The following is a 13,808-nucleotide window of genomic DNA, read 5'->3' on the forward strand; positions in this document are numbered from 1 at the left end:
TGGGGGTTGATTGATTATTGCCATAGAGCAAAGAAGAGCTATCTAGAATTCCATGAATGATCAAATGTAGGTCCCACATCCTTATAAGTTCTTGTAGCTACACAAGACTTCCTATTACCCAAACAACTCATACAACACCCTCTAATTAATAAACTACTCATAGCGAAAGAGTAATGTATCACAAGTGGAATAGGCCAAGAAGATGTGAGATTAAATGTAATTATATATATATCATTCCTAGTTATGATACCCCAACTTCTTGATGCACTTGCTTTGTTCCAATACAATCCAAGCTTTTATGAGTGGCTTGGTTCAAAGGGGAGTGATAATATACCATAGTCCAACACTTGTTACATGTATATAAATAAACAATAGATTGTGTTTGTATATAAATACTTTTCAAAAAAGGAAAAGAAGAGTCCACACACACTACAATATTTAAACCTTTGTAATTTTGGAAGCATTGCTAAACTTGTTATGCAGGAGAATATAATATTTATGATAGAAGGTAGAGTGGTAAGAAATTCAAACTGTTCTTAATTATTTCAATATTTTGAACTAGAATTGATGGGATGCTATTGTTAAGGCTTCATCAAGAAAATGCACGAGAAGAACGTGTAGCCTCAACAATGCTTAAGAAATGCAAGAACGAATAATATCGATGCCCTAACTTCTTTATGTAAGTCATGCATTGACTTCTACTTTAATAGAAATCTACTTAACATCAATATTAAGGCTTATACTTCGAATTTTTGGCCTCAATATTCATGTATGTACTTGGGTTCACTAGCTAATCTCGAGAGTTGAGTTTATTATCTTTAAGCTCATATTTCCTTACTTTCCAATTCAGTCCATGTAAGGATAAAAGCTAGCCTACATGACACTTTGCTTATTTACTTATGCCAAAAAAAAGGAAAGAAAAAAAGGAAAAAGACATGTGTACCTATGGATACTTCACAACACCTAGGGGTCCTCCAACTTACCACATATACGCTTGAGGAGTTACTAGCAGTCCAAAGTATCATGAATGGGCATGGACAATGTGTCTTCATTGCAAACTCTCTTCTCATCTCCCTAACCATCTGAGGTAGCCCTAAGTAGGCTACTATGGTTAGATGAATTTTCTTCTAGCCAATGAAATCTTTTAAATTTCCCTTGTGAGGGGTGCGATTGCATGGCATTTTGTAAACAACTTGAGTAGATGAGTTAGGATATCTAAAAAATCCTTTTGAGTTGCTTTTACTACTACTATTCTTGACTTTTCCATGCAAAAAACAAACTTTTCTCCCAATTATAGCCTTGATCAAGTTTCAAATCCTTAACTATAGTGTAATAAATAAAAGTTTAACACAGCTTCACATATTTAACACTATTTTACCTTTGTATTACAACTTTAATTTTAGTTAGAAAAGTTTTAAAATTTTGGTTAGATTAATCTAGAACTCTATTCTATGTATTATTTGTTGCTTAGAACTCAAATTATACTTAGATTGGGCCAATGTGTTTATATATCACTTGCATTTGCAAAAGATGTGGGAAATATAGCCTATTGTGTTTATATATCACTTGTGGGAAATGTTCTAGCCTAATGTGTTTGAATATTCTAGCCATGTTAAAGCTCTATCATTGTTTTGTCCTTATTTTGCTAATTCACTTTTGTCTATAGTTTGTCTATAGTCAATGGTCTATAGTCAAGTCGCTCCCCTATACCTCCATCATTTATCTTAGCATGCAGTATGACTATTCTAACAACTTGTTTATGTAACCATTCTATGTCATGGTTTATTTCGTGACATCATGCATAGCTCCTTAGTGGCACACTTATCCAAGCTCCCTTGTGAGTATACTGTCTTTGTTTATGTAAGTAGTCTATGCCATGGCTTTTCTACCCATGAGAGTCACATGGCTCCTTAATGGCACACTTATCCAAGCTCCCTCATACAAGCCCTTGTGTATGTAATCATTCTATATGTCATGGTTGCTTGATTTGTGGACAAAGTCACATGATGACTTCTTGGCACGCTTTGCCATAGCTCCTTTTGCAGTGAGTTTGGACAATGGTGGTGAAATGTGTAAAAACTTATTGTGTAAATGTGGGGGTGGAGAGAGAGAGAGAGAGAGAGAGAGAGAGAGAGAGAGAGAGAGAGAGAGAGAGAGAGAGAGAGAGAGAGAGAGAGAGAGAGAGAGAGAGAGAGAGAGAGAGTGTGTGTGTGTGTGTGTGTGTGCACGAATACATGCATTGACATGTGTCTATTTTCACAAGTTAAGGACACATGGCCATACATAAGTTGACTTGCATTGTGGGCCCCACTTGTGTAGGTGTGCACATAAAAGAAGAGGAGAGATAAATCACTTGAAAAGAGAGAGACACATATTTACTCATCACATATGGCAAAATGCCTAGCATCCTCTTATTTGTGAATTGTTTTTCTTTTTAAACATATTGCATTGACATCATCAAGTTCTATGATTGTTGTAATGCCAATTGAATACATGGTTCACGTTGTGATCAACATGATTTCTAGGATTTAGGCTAGGTTGACACAAAGATGGTGGAAGTTTTAGCAACCTAGAGGAGGTCTACCATGGATGTGCATTGTAGCAGTGGAAATACATGGAATTATATTCTTGATTCGTTAAAAGTAATCAATCTCAAAAGTTTAAGCACACTTTTGTTCAATCAAGTTTTTCTAAGTGTAAAGTAGAACATCTTCCATGGGCCAAGTTTGTTCTTCCTAGATTGAGAGGCCAATAGAAATTGTTAGTGGGTATTGATGAAAACCATTGTTTTGTTTCAAATGAAAAGTATACACAGATTGGATGATGCATGTTTCCTTTTCTCCTTCTGTTGAGTGTGAAGCTATCCTTAGATAAATAGATATGGCTCTTAGGCTCATTACACACCAAATGACAAACGTCCACTTTTGAAGTTTCAACCAATCAAAGTACTTATTTAGGGATTGGGTGTCCACATTCCTTTACACACTAGAAAGGACATGACCTGTTGTTTACCTACTAAACACGTAAACTCCTCTATCCACTATTGGACGAGGATTCTTCCCTACTCACTTTACAAAGTTACGAGCAAGGGTGCTCTTTTTCATTTGTAACCAATTAGAAAAACAATGAACATACTATGTTTCACTTTTTTGCAAAATGTTTCTAGTTGGTATGCAAAGGCTTTATGCCCATGTCCACTACTAGTTTCAAAAATTGCATGAATATATTTTGGGTAGGGCTTGGGTGCCCTTGTCATTTGGTGTGTAACCAGCATTAGAGCCGAGTTGCACCATGGTGGGAGTTGTCAAGTACCACTCCCCCTACTATGCCATAACCACACTAGATGCAGCTAAGGATACCAAGGTTACTAGAACCTATGGTTGCCGCCTTAATCACCCATTCGAGAGTGAGTTCCCATAAAAGATTAGTGGGGTTAAGAATGCCTATTAGTGGAAAGGGGTAGAAATGTGAAAAGTTGTTAGGGTTGCAGGCTGTGGCCCATCAATCAAACGTATCTCTCTAGCACACTTTGACACACCCTAGAACACCTTTCCATCTCCTTATCCTAGGTGTGACACCATGGCAAAGGTTTTTGAGTGGAACCCCACAACCCTTGCATGCACATGGTGCTACACAACTCTTGTATAGGTTTCACATCCGTTTGGATACCTTCATTACATAGGAGTATGTTTTGATGTGTATCCAAATACCTTCATTATACATGACCATGTGTTGAGCTGTATTGCACATAAAGGCATTCAATAAGTTGTCCAGCGCAGGAAAATTGTGGCTGGCATATTGATGGTGCCTACGTTCACATCGAAACTTTTTCCCAGTTGATAGGATTTGCACCTTTGGACTACACAACATGTGGAGACTCCACTAGTGTTCACAAAAAACCATCCTTTAGTGCAGTTATTCCCCGCAACTTTTCTAGAAAATCGGCTATTTCATTGGTATTCTAGTAATAAAATTGGCTTTCCCCCCACGCCAAAACATCTTAAGCCTTGGCCATCTTCCCTTTTTTTCATTGGATGGGAAAAAAGATTTTCTTGAGGGACCAGTGACCACCACCATTGAGCCAATAACGATTTCACGATTTTATGGTGAATTTTAATGATATGCATAATGCACGGGGGCCTTGTTAAATAATTATGTTAATAATAAGCCGAGAATTCAAACAGGGCAAGCAGGACGAGCGCCAACACGAGCCGCAACACGAGGACAACGCTGCGGCTGACGGAACTCGTGGAAACGTAGATTTTGTAGTCCTTACTACTTAGCTCCATCGCGAGAAGTTTAAAGAATGGCTTCGGATGAGACATCCTGAAGAGGGAGAGAGACAGAGAGAGAGAGAGAGAGGATGGCGGGCAGATATGGCTTCTTCTCTCTCACGGCTGCGCTCTTCGTTTTCTTCTTGGCACCGCTAGCACTAGCATCATCAGTGTCAGGATGGTGGTCGCCTTCTTCTTCTTTTTCTTCGTCTTCTTCTTCTTCTGTCGCTTATAAGGCTGCATCATCGACGCCATATTCAGCTGCGAATTCCATATCCTCCTCCTCCTCCTCCTCTGCTAGCATCAGTGCACTGTGCGGCGCCCCTGCCGTCTTCGCGTTCGGGGACTCCCTCACCGACACAGGCAACGTGGTGCGCATCTTCCACCCCATCCTCAAGCAGCCCCGCTACCTCCCCTACGGCTCCTCCTACTTCCAACGCCCCGCCCATCGCTTCTCCGACGGCCGCATCCTCATCGACCAACTCGGTAATTAAACCTCCCACTCTCTGTGTGTCGATTCTCACCCTAATTCGCAGTCATGGCCATCGCTTTGCCTTCTTCCTATACAGATGCGGCTCCTCCCTTTGCTTGTCAGTAACCCGTTCCATGCCTTTCATCTCCACCATGGCAACCTAGCTTCAGAATACTCTACTTGTCGTCTTCTTAGTAACAACTTCTGCGGTTTTCTCCTTGGCTCCAGCAGATTGCTCAACAGAAGTAAAATTCAGCAAATATAAGTAGTTCCTCCTCTCTATGTAGAGACAGCCTCCTCAAATCATTAAACATCCTTAAATTTCAAAGGTTTTCGCTGATTAGTAACGTAAACATATAAATTCCAAGCGGTTTAACTCACTAAACACTGATTAGTACCAATGTACCTTACTGGCTTTTCCTTACTCACTACACTTACTGATTAGTACCAATGTACCAATGTGCCCTGCTATCTTAACTGACACTAAAACTAACGGCTTCCTGAAAACGTTCTCGTTTTCAAAGGCTTTAACTACACTAAACAACTGAATCGAACCAGTGAGAACATTTCAAAGGTTTTAATTACACTGAACACTAATGAGTAACCGATGTACCTTATTATGTTTTCCTTGCTGAATTTTATGAATTCCCATTTATTATTCCTTGCAACAATTTCTTCAGAAATGCACCACTTACAACGGTCTTACCTAAACTTAAATTGCAAAACCCTGCATTTCTATACCAAACATGGTTCTTTCACTAAACCAAACATGGTCCTTTCAGCCATGGTCAATGAAAAACATTTCTTTTAGAGGTCGATACAAAAATTTTCAACCTTGACAATTAGCAAGTTGTGCCTTGGATCTTGCAAGCACCCTATTTCATGGTAACTTTTAAGTTTAACAATTTGCTTTGAGCTGAACCTTAAACTTTTTTGTGAGCATTGATTTTAACTCTTTGACTTGGAAAAGAGAGATCTAATGAATCTTAAGGCCTTTTAACCTCTTCCTCTTTTCCCTTTATTGAGAAGTTGTCCTTTTGTAAATGACCTTGTTTTTGTTAATTTGCAGTATCTACCTTGGGCTTGCCCTTCTTGAACCCCTTCTTGCACTTTGTGGGCACAGACTTCTCAAAAGGTGTGAACTATGCTATGGGAAGTGCCACCACCCTCAACGTATCCTACTCCACAGCCCTTGGTGCCACTCCAATGGTCCCTTGCTCCTTGGATGTCCAACTCCAATGGCATGACTCTGTTTTGAAACTCATCAATGCAGGTTGGAAGTGAGGTGGCACAATTTTCTCCTATGAAGCTATTAGTGTGTAAGGCATATGTTTTTTAGTCTAGGCTTTTCCTTGCCATGACACGCATTAATGTACTTGTTGTAGGGTTAGATGGACTGGTGACCAAGCTTCCAAATGCTAGTTCAATTGAGGATGCAATTTATTTCCTTGAGTTTGGGGGTAATGACATCGTGAATTACCTTATTGTCTCAATGACTTATGAGGAGATCACGAGTATATTGCCAACAATATTGGATCATATCAAGGGTGCTATTGAGGTTTGTATATCATTTTGTCTGCAAATGGAAATATATTGTGCTTGTGTGCTTCACTCAATTATCAACTTGTTTTTGTTTTTAGCACATTATAACTCAATAATTACAAACACTGGTGAAACTTAGCACATGCAAAATTTTCTACTTGCATAATGTATATGACCACTATATGTAGAGGACTTTTGGGTGATGCCATGTGATAATAGCTTGTTCATAGAGATAGGCATTTAGGTGACTATTGAGGCATCCCATAGACATGCATTAATTGTGTGGTTGAATTTCTAAGGTTTTCTTTTATTTGATGCAGCACTTGTATGAGCATGGGGCTCGCAATTTTATAATAAGTGGGGTCGGTACAATGGGATGTAGCCCCCAAACAAAATACGTTTTGTCAGGAAGTACTCTGGATTCACAAGGATGTATTGCATGGGTTAATGAGATTTGTCGTAACTATACAAATTCATTAGGTTCTCTTGCATCATTTATGCAAGATACACTTCCCAACACAAGCTTTGTTTTCTTTGACCTCTATGCGGCCTTTGAGGATATTATCACGAACCCTGACGATTATGGTAAGACTCATTTTAAACCCCAAAAAAAATAATGTACATTACAAAGTGTTCTTTGTCAATTATCTATCAAAAATATGCATTTGTCTTTGTCCTCAAATGCTTGGCAAATTTCTAAGATATGCATTTCCTACAAAACTTTTCCTAGAATTTGTGATTAAAGATCATTAACAAATTGAGAATAATGTATTCCCAATGCTTTCATTCAAAGCTAATGTAATTCCCCAATGCCATATGCAAACTATCCAAGTCCTTGCAAATTCTAGAATTAGCATATGCCATAGTAGTTCCTAGAGCAAATAGTTTCTAAAGCTAAAAGCAAGCTAGAAAAGTAAATAGTTGCAAGATCTAGAATAGAATGCTAATTGCAAGATTTGAAATTGAATGATTCTATTTAACATTTGTTTGGCGTGTAGTACTTCTGTTACCTTTAGGTGGGAGGAAGTTTGCATTAGCCTCTAAGGAGGTGGTGAAAGGTCTTATACTAAGGTTGAAGTAGTTGATGGACCTTGGGAGACATGTGACAAGGCTGAAGTAGATGATGGACCTTGGGAGGCATGTAACAAAAATGATGTCGTGAATAATTGTACATAGGGAAAGCAAACAACTAGAAATACTGTGGTAAATATAGAATGGATAGAGAAATGGTAATGATTTGGAAAATAAAAAAGTTATGGTACCTAGACAAAAGGATGGATAGAGAAATGTCAACGATTGTTGAAAACTAAAAAAGTTATGGTATCTAGATAAATGTAGCATTCAAATTTTTTTTGAAGTTGAAACCAAGGTCTTCATCCTTAGACAAATTGTAGGCTTTTCCTTAGATTTTGTAGATTGTTTGGTTATATTACACCTATAGCAACGCTAAATTTTAAATCTTAAAAAGCCATATGTGCAAAAGTTCTAGCCTCGAGGGTCTTTTTTCAAATCTAGCAATTCAATGGATACTAAATCTTGGTCTCTTTTCATGAGAAAGTGGATCAATGAAAGGATTTGATAAGACGTACCTGTTCTTAAAACGTGAGAAAAGGTAGGATAACATTTTTTCACAAAAAGTAAATACTCGAGAGGTTAGTGTGATATTTAACAAGGAGAAGGCGAACTTTATAAGGGGGATGAGTAGGTAGCTAGCTGATTGTGAAGGTAACTTTATAAAGGGGATAAGTAGGAAGGTGATTGCGAAGGTAATTGCATGTCTCTGTCTTCCATGGTCAGGTTAGTTGCCAAGTTTTTTAAGGGGAATAGGTGAGTTAGCTATGGCGCATCACCCACAGAGTGGGATGATGGAAGCATCGCATTTTTAAAATATATTTGCACTATAAAAAATAATAATGGCCGATGGGCAATATTGAACACACACATATATGTGTACACACACACATATATATAAATATATATATAATGTAATAAGGCCGGGGGGTCGAATGGTGCAGGCCTGAAGGATACAATGAACGCCTGCTGCGGCGCGCCGGACGACCTGCCGGGGGCCGTGAACGGCTTCCACGCGCTGGCGTCGTGCGGGCCGGACTCCCGGGTCTGCCAGCACCCCGAGTCTTTCCTGAGCTGGGACGGCATCCACTTCACCGACCACACCATCCACGGCATCCTCCAGCGCTTCCTCCAAGGCCGCTTCATCTACCCCCCCACCGCCCTCTCCTCTTGCAACAAGCAGCCCCCCTCCCGCGCCGTCTCCTAATCTACTACCCCTTATCTATTAACAAGCCTTTCAGATACCTAGCAGTGTCCGGAAGATGACGTTTCCCGTCAAGGCATCTGTGTGGGTTGTAAGAGATACAACCCGGTGGATTCCACGCTCTACGCGTCTAGAGAGGCCTGTAGGTTCCTAATAAATTGCCAGAAATGGCATCACCCCCCAAAAAAGAACAAAGAAAAATGAACTACTTATGCATACTGAGATCCTTGAGGCCATCCCGTAAAGAAACTATATATTTCATCAGGGAGTATTATTGTTTCACATTGAGATCCTTGAGAGCATCTTGTTAAGCAACTATATATTTCATCGTGAGTTGAAGGTGGTAACATTGTGAGTAGTAAAAGAGCCTTCCTTCAGCATCGTGAAATCAACATTGATGCCTTGTCATATTATTGACTCATCTATTTGGATACGTTTGTCTTGATAATTGTAGAATTTTCCCATAGAAAACTTATAACAATAATTGCAGTGTAATCTCTGGCTTTGAAGAGACTAGGCCCAAAATTTATACTCTTTTAGAGAATCTTCTTATTGATAGTTTTAGGATTTTCCCATAGAAAACTTATAACAACAATTGGAGTGTAATCTCTATGGCTTTGAATAATAGACTAGTCCCAAATTTTCTACTCTTCTAAAGGATTTTCTTACTGTAACTTGTAGCCCCTGCAACGTAATCCTTACTTCACCTATGATTCTTCTTTCTCATGAGGATAGACTTTCTCATTGAAAATGATTGTGAGTAAGGGCACCTTATAACCATACATAGCCTCAAAAGGGTGAAACTCCAATACTAGCAAGAGTGGAGTTATTGTAGGCAAACTTAGCCAAATGCAACCAAGAATCTTACGTATACTACACATCATGACAAAAATGGTGAAGGTAAGCCTCCAACCACTTGTTTACCCTTTCTATCCGGCCATTAGTCTATGGATGATAGACCATAGAATGAGCCAATTTAGTGCCCATGGAGTTGAATACTGCCCTACTAAGAGTTACTCCTAAACTTTGAATCTCTAGATTCATGTACAATCATTACCTATGGTATCCATGTAATGTGAATATCTGCTCCATAAACTGATTAGCCATACGTGAAGTAGAGAATCGTGTCTTGGTAGAAATAAAATGGGCTGCCTTGGTGAGTCTATCCACCACCACATAGATACTACTCCGTATCCTTTTGGTAGTAGAAAAACTAGCAATGAAGTCCATGGTAATGTGCGTCCACTTTCCCTCAAGAATAGGTAGTGGATATTACAACAAACCACTTGACTTATGGATATTGTCCTTTTTCTTCTGACAAGGTATACACTTTATAACAAAATCTTTAACACCTTTCCATAGTCCTTTCCAATAAAATCTTTTATTGATCTTATCATAGGTTTTAAAAACTCTAAAATGTCTAGCTAAACACGAAGAATGTCTAGCCATGTAAAAGAAGAAGTAAGGTGAATAACAATCTTGCCATTTAACCAAATTAGGCAATTTTTAAGCTGACAATGTGAGTTTTTCTCCATGAGATCTTACTATACTTTCTGAAAAGCATGGCTGAGCTCATCATTCAAAAGATAGGCTTCCTGTAATTCTTCAATCTAGTCACTATGTAGCTTAGCCATAGCTGAAACTTTATATACGCACATGCGAGAAAGAGAATCAACTACTACATTGTCTTTGCCCCTCGTATGAGTAATATCAAAATCATTATTTTGCAGAGTAGCTACCTACCTAGGCTACTTAGGAGTAAGATTGGACTAAGTGAGGAGTTACTTTAGGACCATGTGATCACTCTGAACTCTAAAGTCGTCGCCATACAAACAATGGTGCCACTTTTTTATTGCATGTAAGATAACCAACATCTTTTTGTTATAGACATTCATAGCCATTTTCTTATTTGTAATCTTGAAACTTTCAAAGGCAATAACTCCACGCTCTTGTACAATAGAATAACCCTTACACCATGGCCACTAGCATCACACTGTATGGTAAATTCTTTTGGAAAATTCAAGCATACTAGAATATAAGCACAAGTAAGGAGTTCCTCTAACTGGTTGAAGCTACTATTGTCAATAGGATCATAAAAGTATTCTTGCCCAGCTTCCTCCTCAACATCCTCATTTTCAGTGGTAGTCACAAATGCATTGACATCCTCTGAATCCTCGAAGTCTAACATACTATGGACCTTGGCTTTTGCATTCTTGTACACATACTTTATTGCATGATCAATTGTATACTTCTCCCCACATTTGAGACATAAGCCTTTTTCTTTTCTTTCTTTATAGAGGTCCATAGGAATAGACTTTGGATTAACATTGGCTAAAGTATATCTAAACTTGTTGTTCCCTTGTTTAAAATCCACTCTTGGATTGTTTGTTGTCTTGAAATTGCCTTGAGTTCTTAAAGCATTGAACAATGGATAAGTTAGCACTCTTAAGCTCCTACTTGGTACATGATTGCTGCTATAAACATTCCCGACTTATCCCTTTTTTAAAACAGTCCTTGGCTATCCATAACTAAGCTGAAATGAAGACTCTCTTCTATACTTCCTTCCATAACATTCTGCAATATCTATAGCCTTGAAAAGATTGGTGGGTTTTTGTGCCATAACATAAGCTCTAATAAAGAAGGTTCTAAACCATAAATATACTTGTGGAGTCTGGTTTCACTTCACTAATGCTCTCTACATACATGGTAAGATTAAGTAATTGGTTTGTATAATTCTATATACTTAGGTCTCTTTTCTCTAATCCATGCCATCTTTATGCTAATTTAGGAGAGACAAAGACTTCAGCCATAAGTGTCTTGAATGCATCACAACTCTCTACAAGTATGTTCTCTTTCTTGATGTATCTCCACCAAGTATGCACAAACCCTTCCAAATGTAATGATGCAAAATGAATATTCATATCATCAATTTTAGTGAATATATCAAAATAGGATTCTAATATTAAAATCCATTCTTGTTCATCGAATGGTAAAGATGATTGCCCATTGTACTTTTCCAAAATGATTAGTCCCAAAATAGACTAATCATGATTAGTAGCACTTGCAAAAGGTGTCTGAGAAGTAGTGTGCCTTCCCGATGGTAGAGGATCTCTAGAGAGTAGAGGATTCAACCCACAAGCTTGGGGATTAGTACCATTCATATTACCCAAATAGTTATCATACCTTTGTGAAGTCTCTCCTATTTCATATTGACTAGTGGAAATGCCCCTTCATCCAATGATATCTTGACTTTGGCCATTTTGATTAGGTGGCTAAAGTGGAACCGAGGGATCATTGTTTGATTGAGCTTTCTCTCTAGCTTCCTTGGTTTCCATTTATATTTGCATCCATTGGGAGAATTGAGCCATTATTTGAGCATTGGATTCTACTAATTTATCAATTGAAGCCTTCATTTGGGTAGTGGAATCCACCAACTTCTCAATGGAAGACTTCATTTAATTGGTAGACAATACCAGTTGTTCAACTCTAGATAGTAGCTTTATATGCCTTTGACCATGCCTTATCTCATGTTCACACATCGTATTATTAAGTGCACTAATTTTTCCTTGCATTGAGTCTCTTCAGGGTTCTCTTGGGATACATTTTCCATCATGGAATCTCTAAATTGCTAAGCATATTCATCATGGGCCTTAGTCTTTCCCTTATGACCTGCCATAGTAGTGCAATCTTGTAGTATCCATTGTCAAAGAATTGGTTATAACATGAGCTAGAAAACTCAGTTTCCCTAACTTTCTTATTTGAAACGGAGCTAAAAATACCCTCTTAAAAACAAGCTATGCCACACTATAGCAGGTTTAGAAGAGAAAATTTTACAACTCAATCTCTGAAGCTAAACTGACTAGGCCTACACCATGTTTTAACCTGTAAGTACCTTGTTTCCACTTGTGAGAGCGAAATGGTAGTACCTAAGGGATTCCAAACCTATGGGGAGGTGGATAAGAGCTCTGGACAACCTGTTGTACCTATACTTATACTTTAATGATGAAGATGGTACATGTAATGGCCTATATATACCCTATAGTGTCCTGTAAAATTCATATTTTACCCTATTTTGATCTTCAAGGTACTTGAGTCTTTAAGAATTCTTCAATATTTAATTCTCCACTCAATGTACTTGTGTGAGGGATAAAATGGTAGGATAAGCTCCCTACATAGGCTTTGAATCACCGGGAGGTGGGCAAAGTTCTCATTGGGTTGTTTGGTTGTACCCCTTCGGGATCTTTAATAGTGGGGGAGGGCCACCTCTCTATTGTCCCACTATCTTCCTCGGCACCCATCTTTTTCCTTGGTGGGAATATCAACATGGCAGTGATATGCAACTCTAATCAATCAGCATGATATATATTATTGAAAATTTCATTCAACTCTTTTCGTGAAATGCAAGAGGATTGAAATTGGCAAAATGAATATGGAGAGGGTCTTACCACACAATGACTCACTGTTGACTTACCCTTTACAATGGATTATGCTATATTTTGCCATGAATCAAACAATCATTAGCAAATCAATGGATTAGAGTAAGAAATCTAATCAATCAATTAAGCTTTAATCAATGTCATTGAATGTTATGCTAAAACTTCAAGCAAGAGCTTTTGATTTACTATTTGAATTAAGTAATCAATGCATGGGAATCCCTACGTAGTGTAGTTAATGATCATAACTAATCATGGATAGACTCCAAATAGAAAAGCCAAAGTTTGGAAAACACTAGATAAAATATTTTTTATTATAATAAATATGATTGGAAAGATGATGATCTCAAAAACTCCAAAGACCAATTGAACCTTTTCAAAAAGGAAATGATAAAAGCTTAGGACAATCAACATTTCTCTCACTATATGGTAATAAGTTGTTATGTTTCTTCATTATCTAACTCATATAAGATTTTCAACCAAGTCTCTTTATTTTTTAACTATGTAGCATATTTTATACAACATGCTCCATATTTCATCAAACAATATGAAAGTATCTATCTAATCAACCCAAGATATGAAAAAATCACATTATTAGGTAAGCACAAAATACTTTAAGCACACAATACATGGAAGAGAAATAGTAAAAGCAAATAGTTTATTAGAGGTCTTTCAATGGTTGTGGAGTTAAAGTTGGCATAAATTTAAGCTTAAAGATACAACCACGTCATATAATACATTATCTTTTGTAAAAACCATAGAAGTGGTTACCCAATAAAGGAAACAAGGATATCTAAACTCTTGTGCAAAGC

At 37.9% G+C, this 13,808-nt stretch overlaps 1 protein-coding gene across 1 annotated transcript; it reads left to right on the forward strand.

Annotated features, from left to right (window-relative positions):
• The first annotated feature begins 4,288 nt into the window (after positions 1-4,288).
• On the forward strand, positions 4,289-9,166 carry LOC148041721 (GDSL esterase/lipase At1g09390-like). Its single transcript, XM_087681693.1, has 5 exons — positions 4,289-4,760; positions 5,816-6,019; positions 6,132-6,304; positions 6,609-6,873; positions 8,304-9,166. The coding sequence occupies exons 1-5, from the start codon at positions 4,364-4,366 to the stop codon at positions 8,564-8,566; spliced, it is 1,302 nt and encodes a 433-aa protein (XP_087537819.1). The 5' UTR covers positions 4,289-4,363; the 3' UTR covers positions 8,567-9,166.
• Positions 9,167-13,808: the final 4,642 nt, after the last annotated feature.

Source organism: Lygodium microphyllum, chromosome 1 (genome assembly GCF_053477565.2).
Source record: "Lygodium microphyllum isolate KBCC chromosome 1, Lygodium_microphyllum_v1.1.10, whole genome shotgun sequence".
NCBI lineage: Eukaryota > Viridiplantae > Streptophyta > Polypodiopsida > Schizaeales > Lygodiaceae > Lygodium > Lygodium microphyllum.

Coding starts and splice junctions, on each gene's coding strand:
- LOC148041721 (XM_087681693.1), top strand. CDS start 4,364: ATGGCGGGCAGATATGGCTTCTTCTCTCTCACGGCTGCGCTCTTCGTT. Junction 4,761..5,815: donor CATCCTCATCGACCAACTCG/GTAATTAAACCT, acceptor GTTAATTTGCAG/TATCTACCTTGGGCTTGCCC. Junction 6,020..6,131: donor TTTGAAACTCATCAATGCAG/GTTGGAAGTGAG, acceptor TACTTGTTGTAG/GGTTAGATGGACTGGTGACC.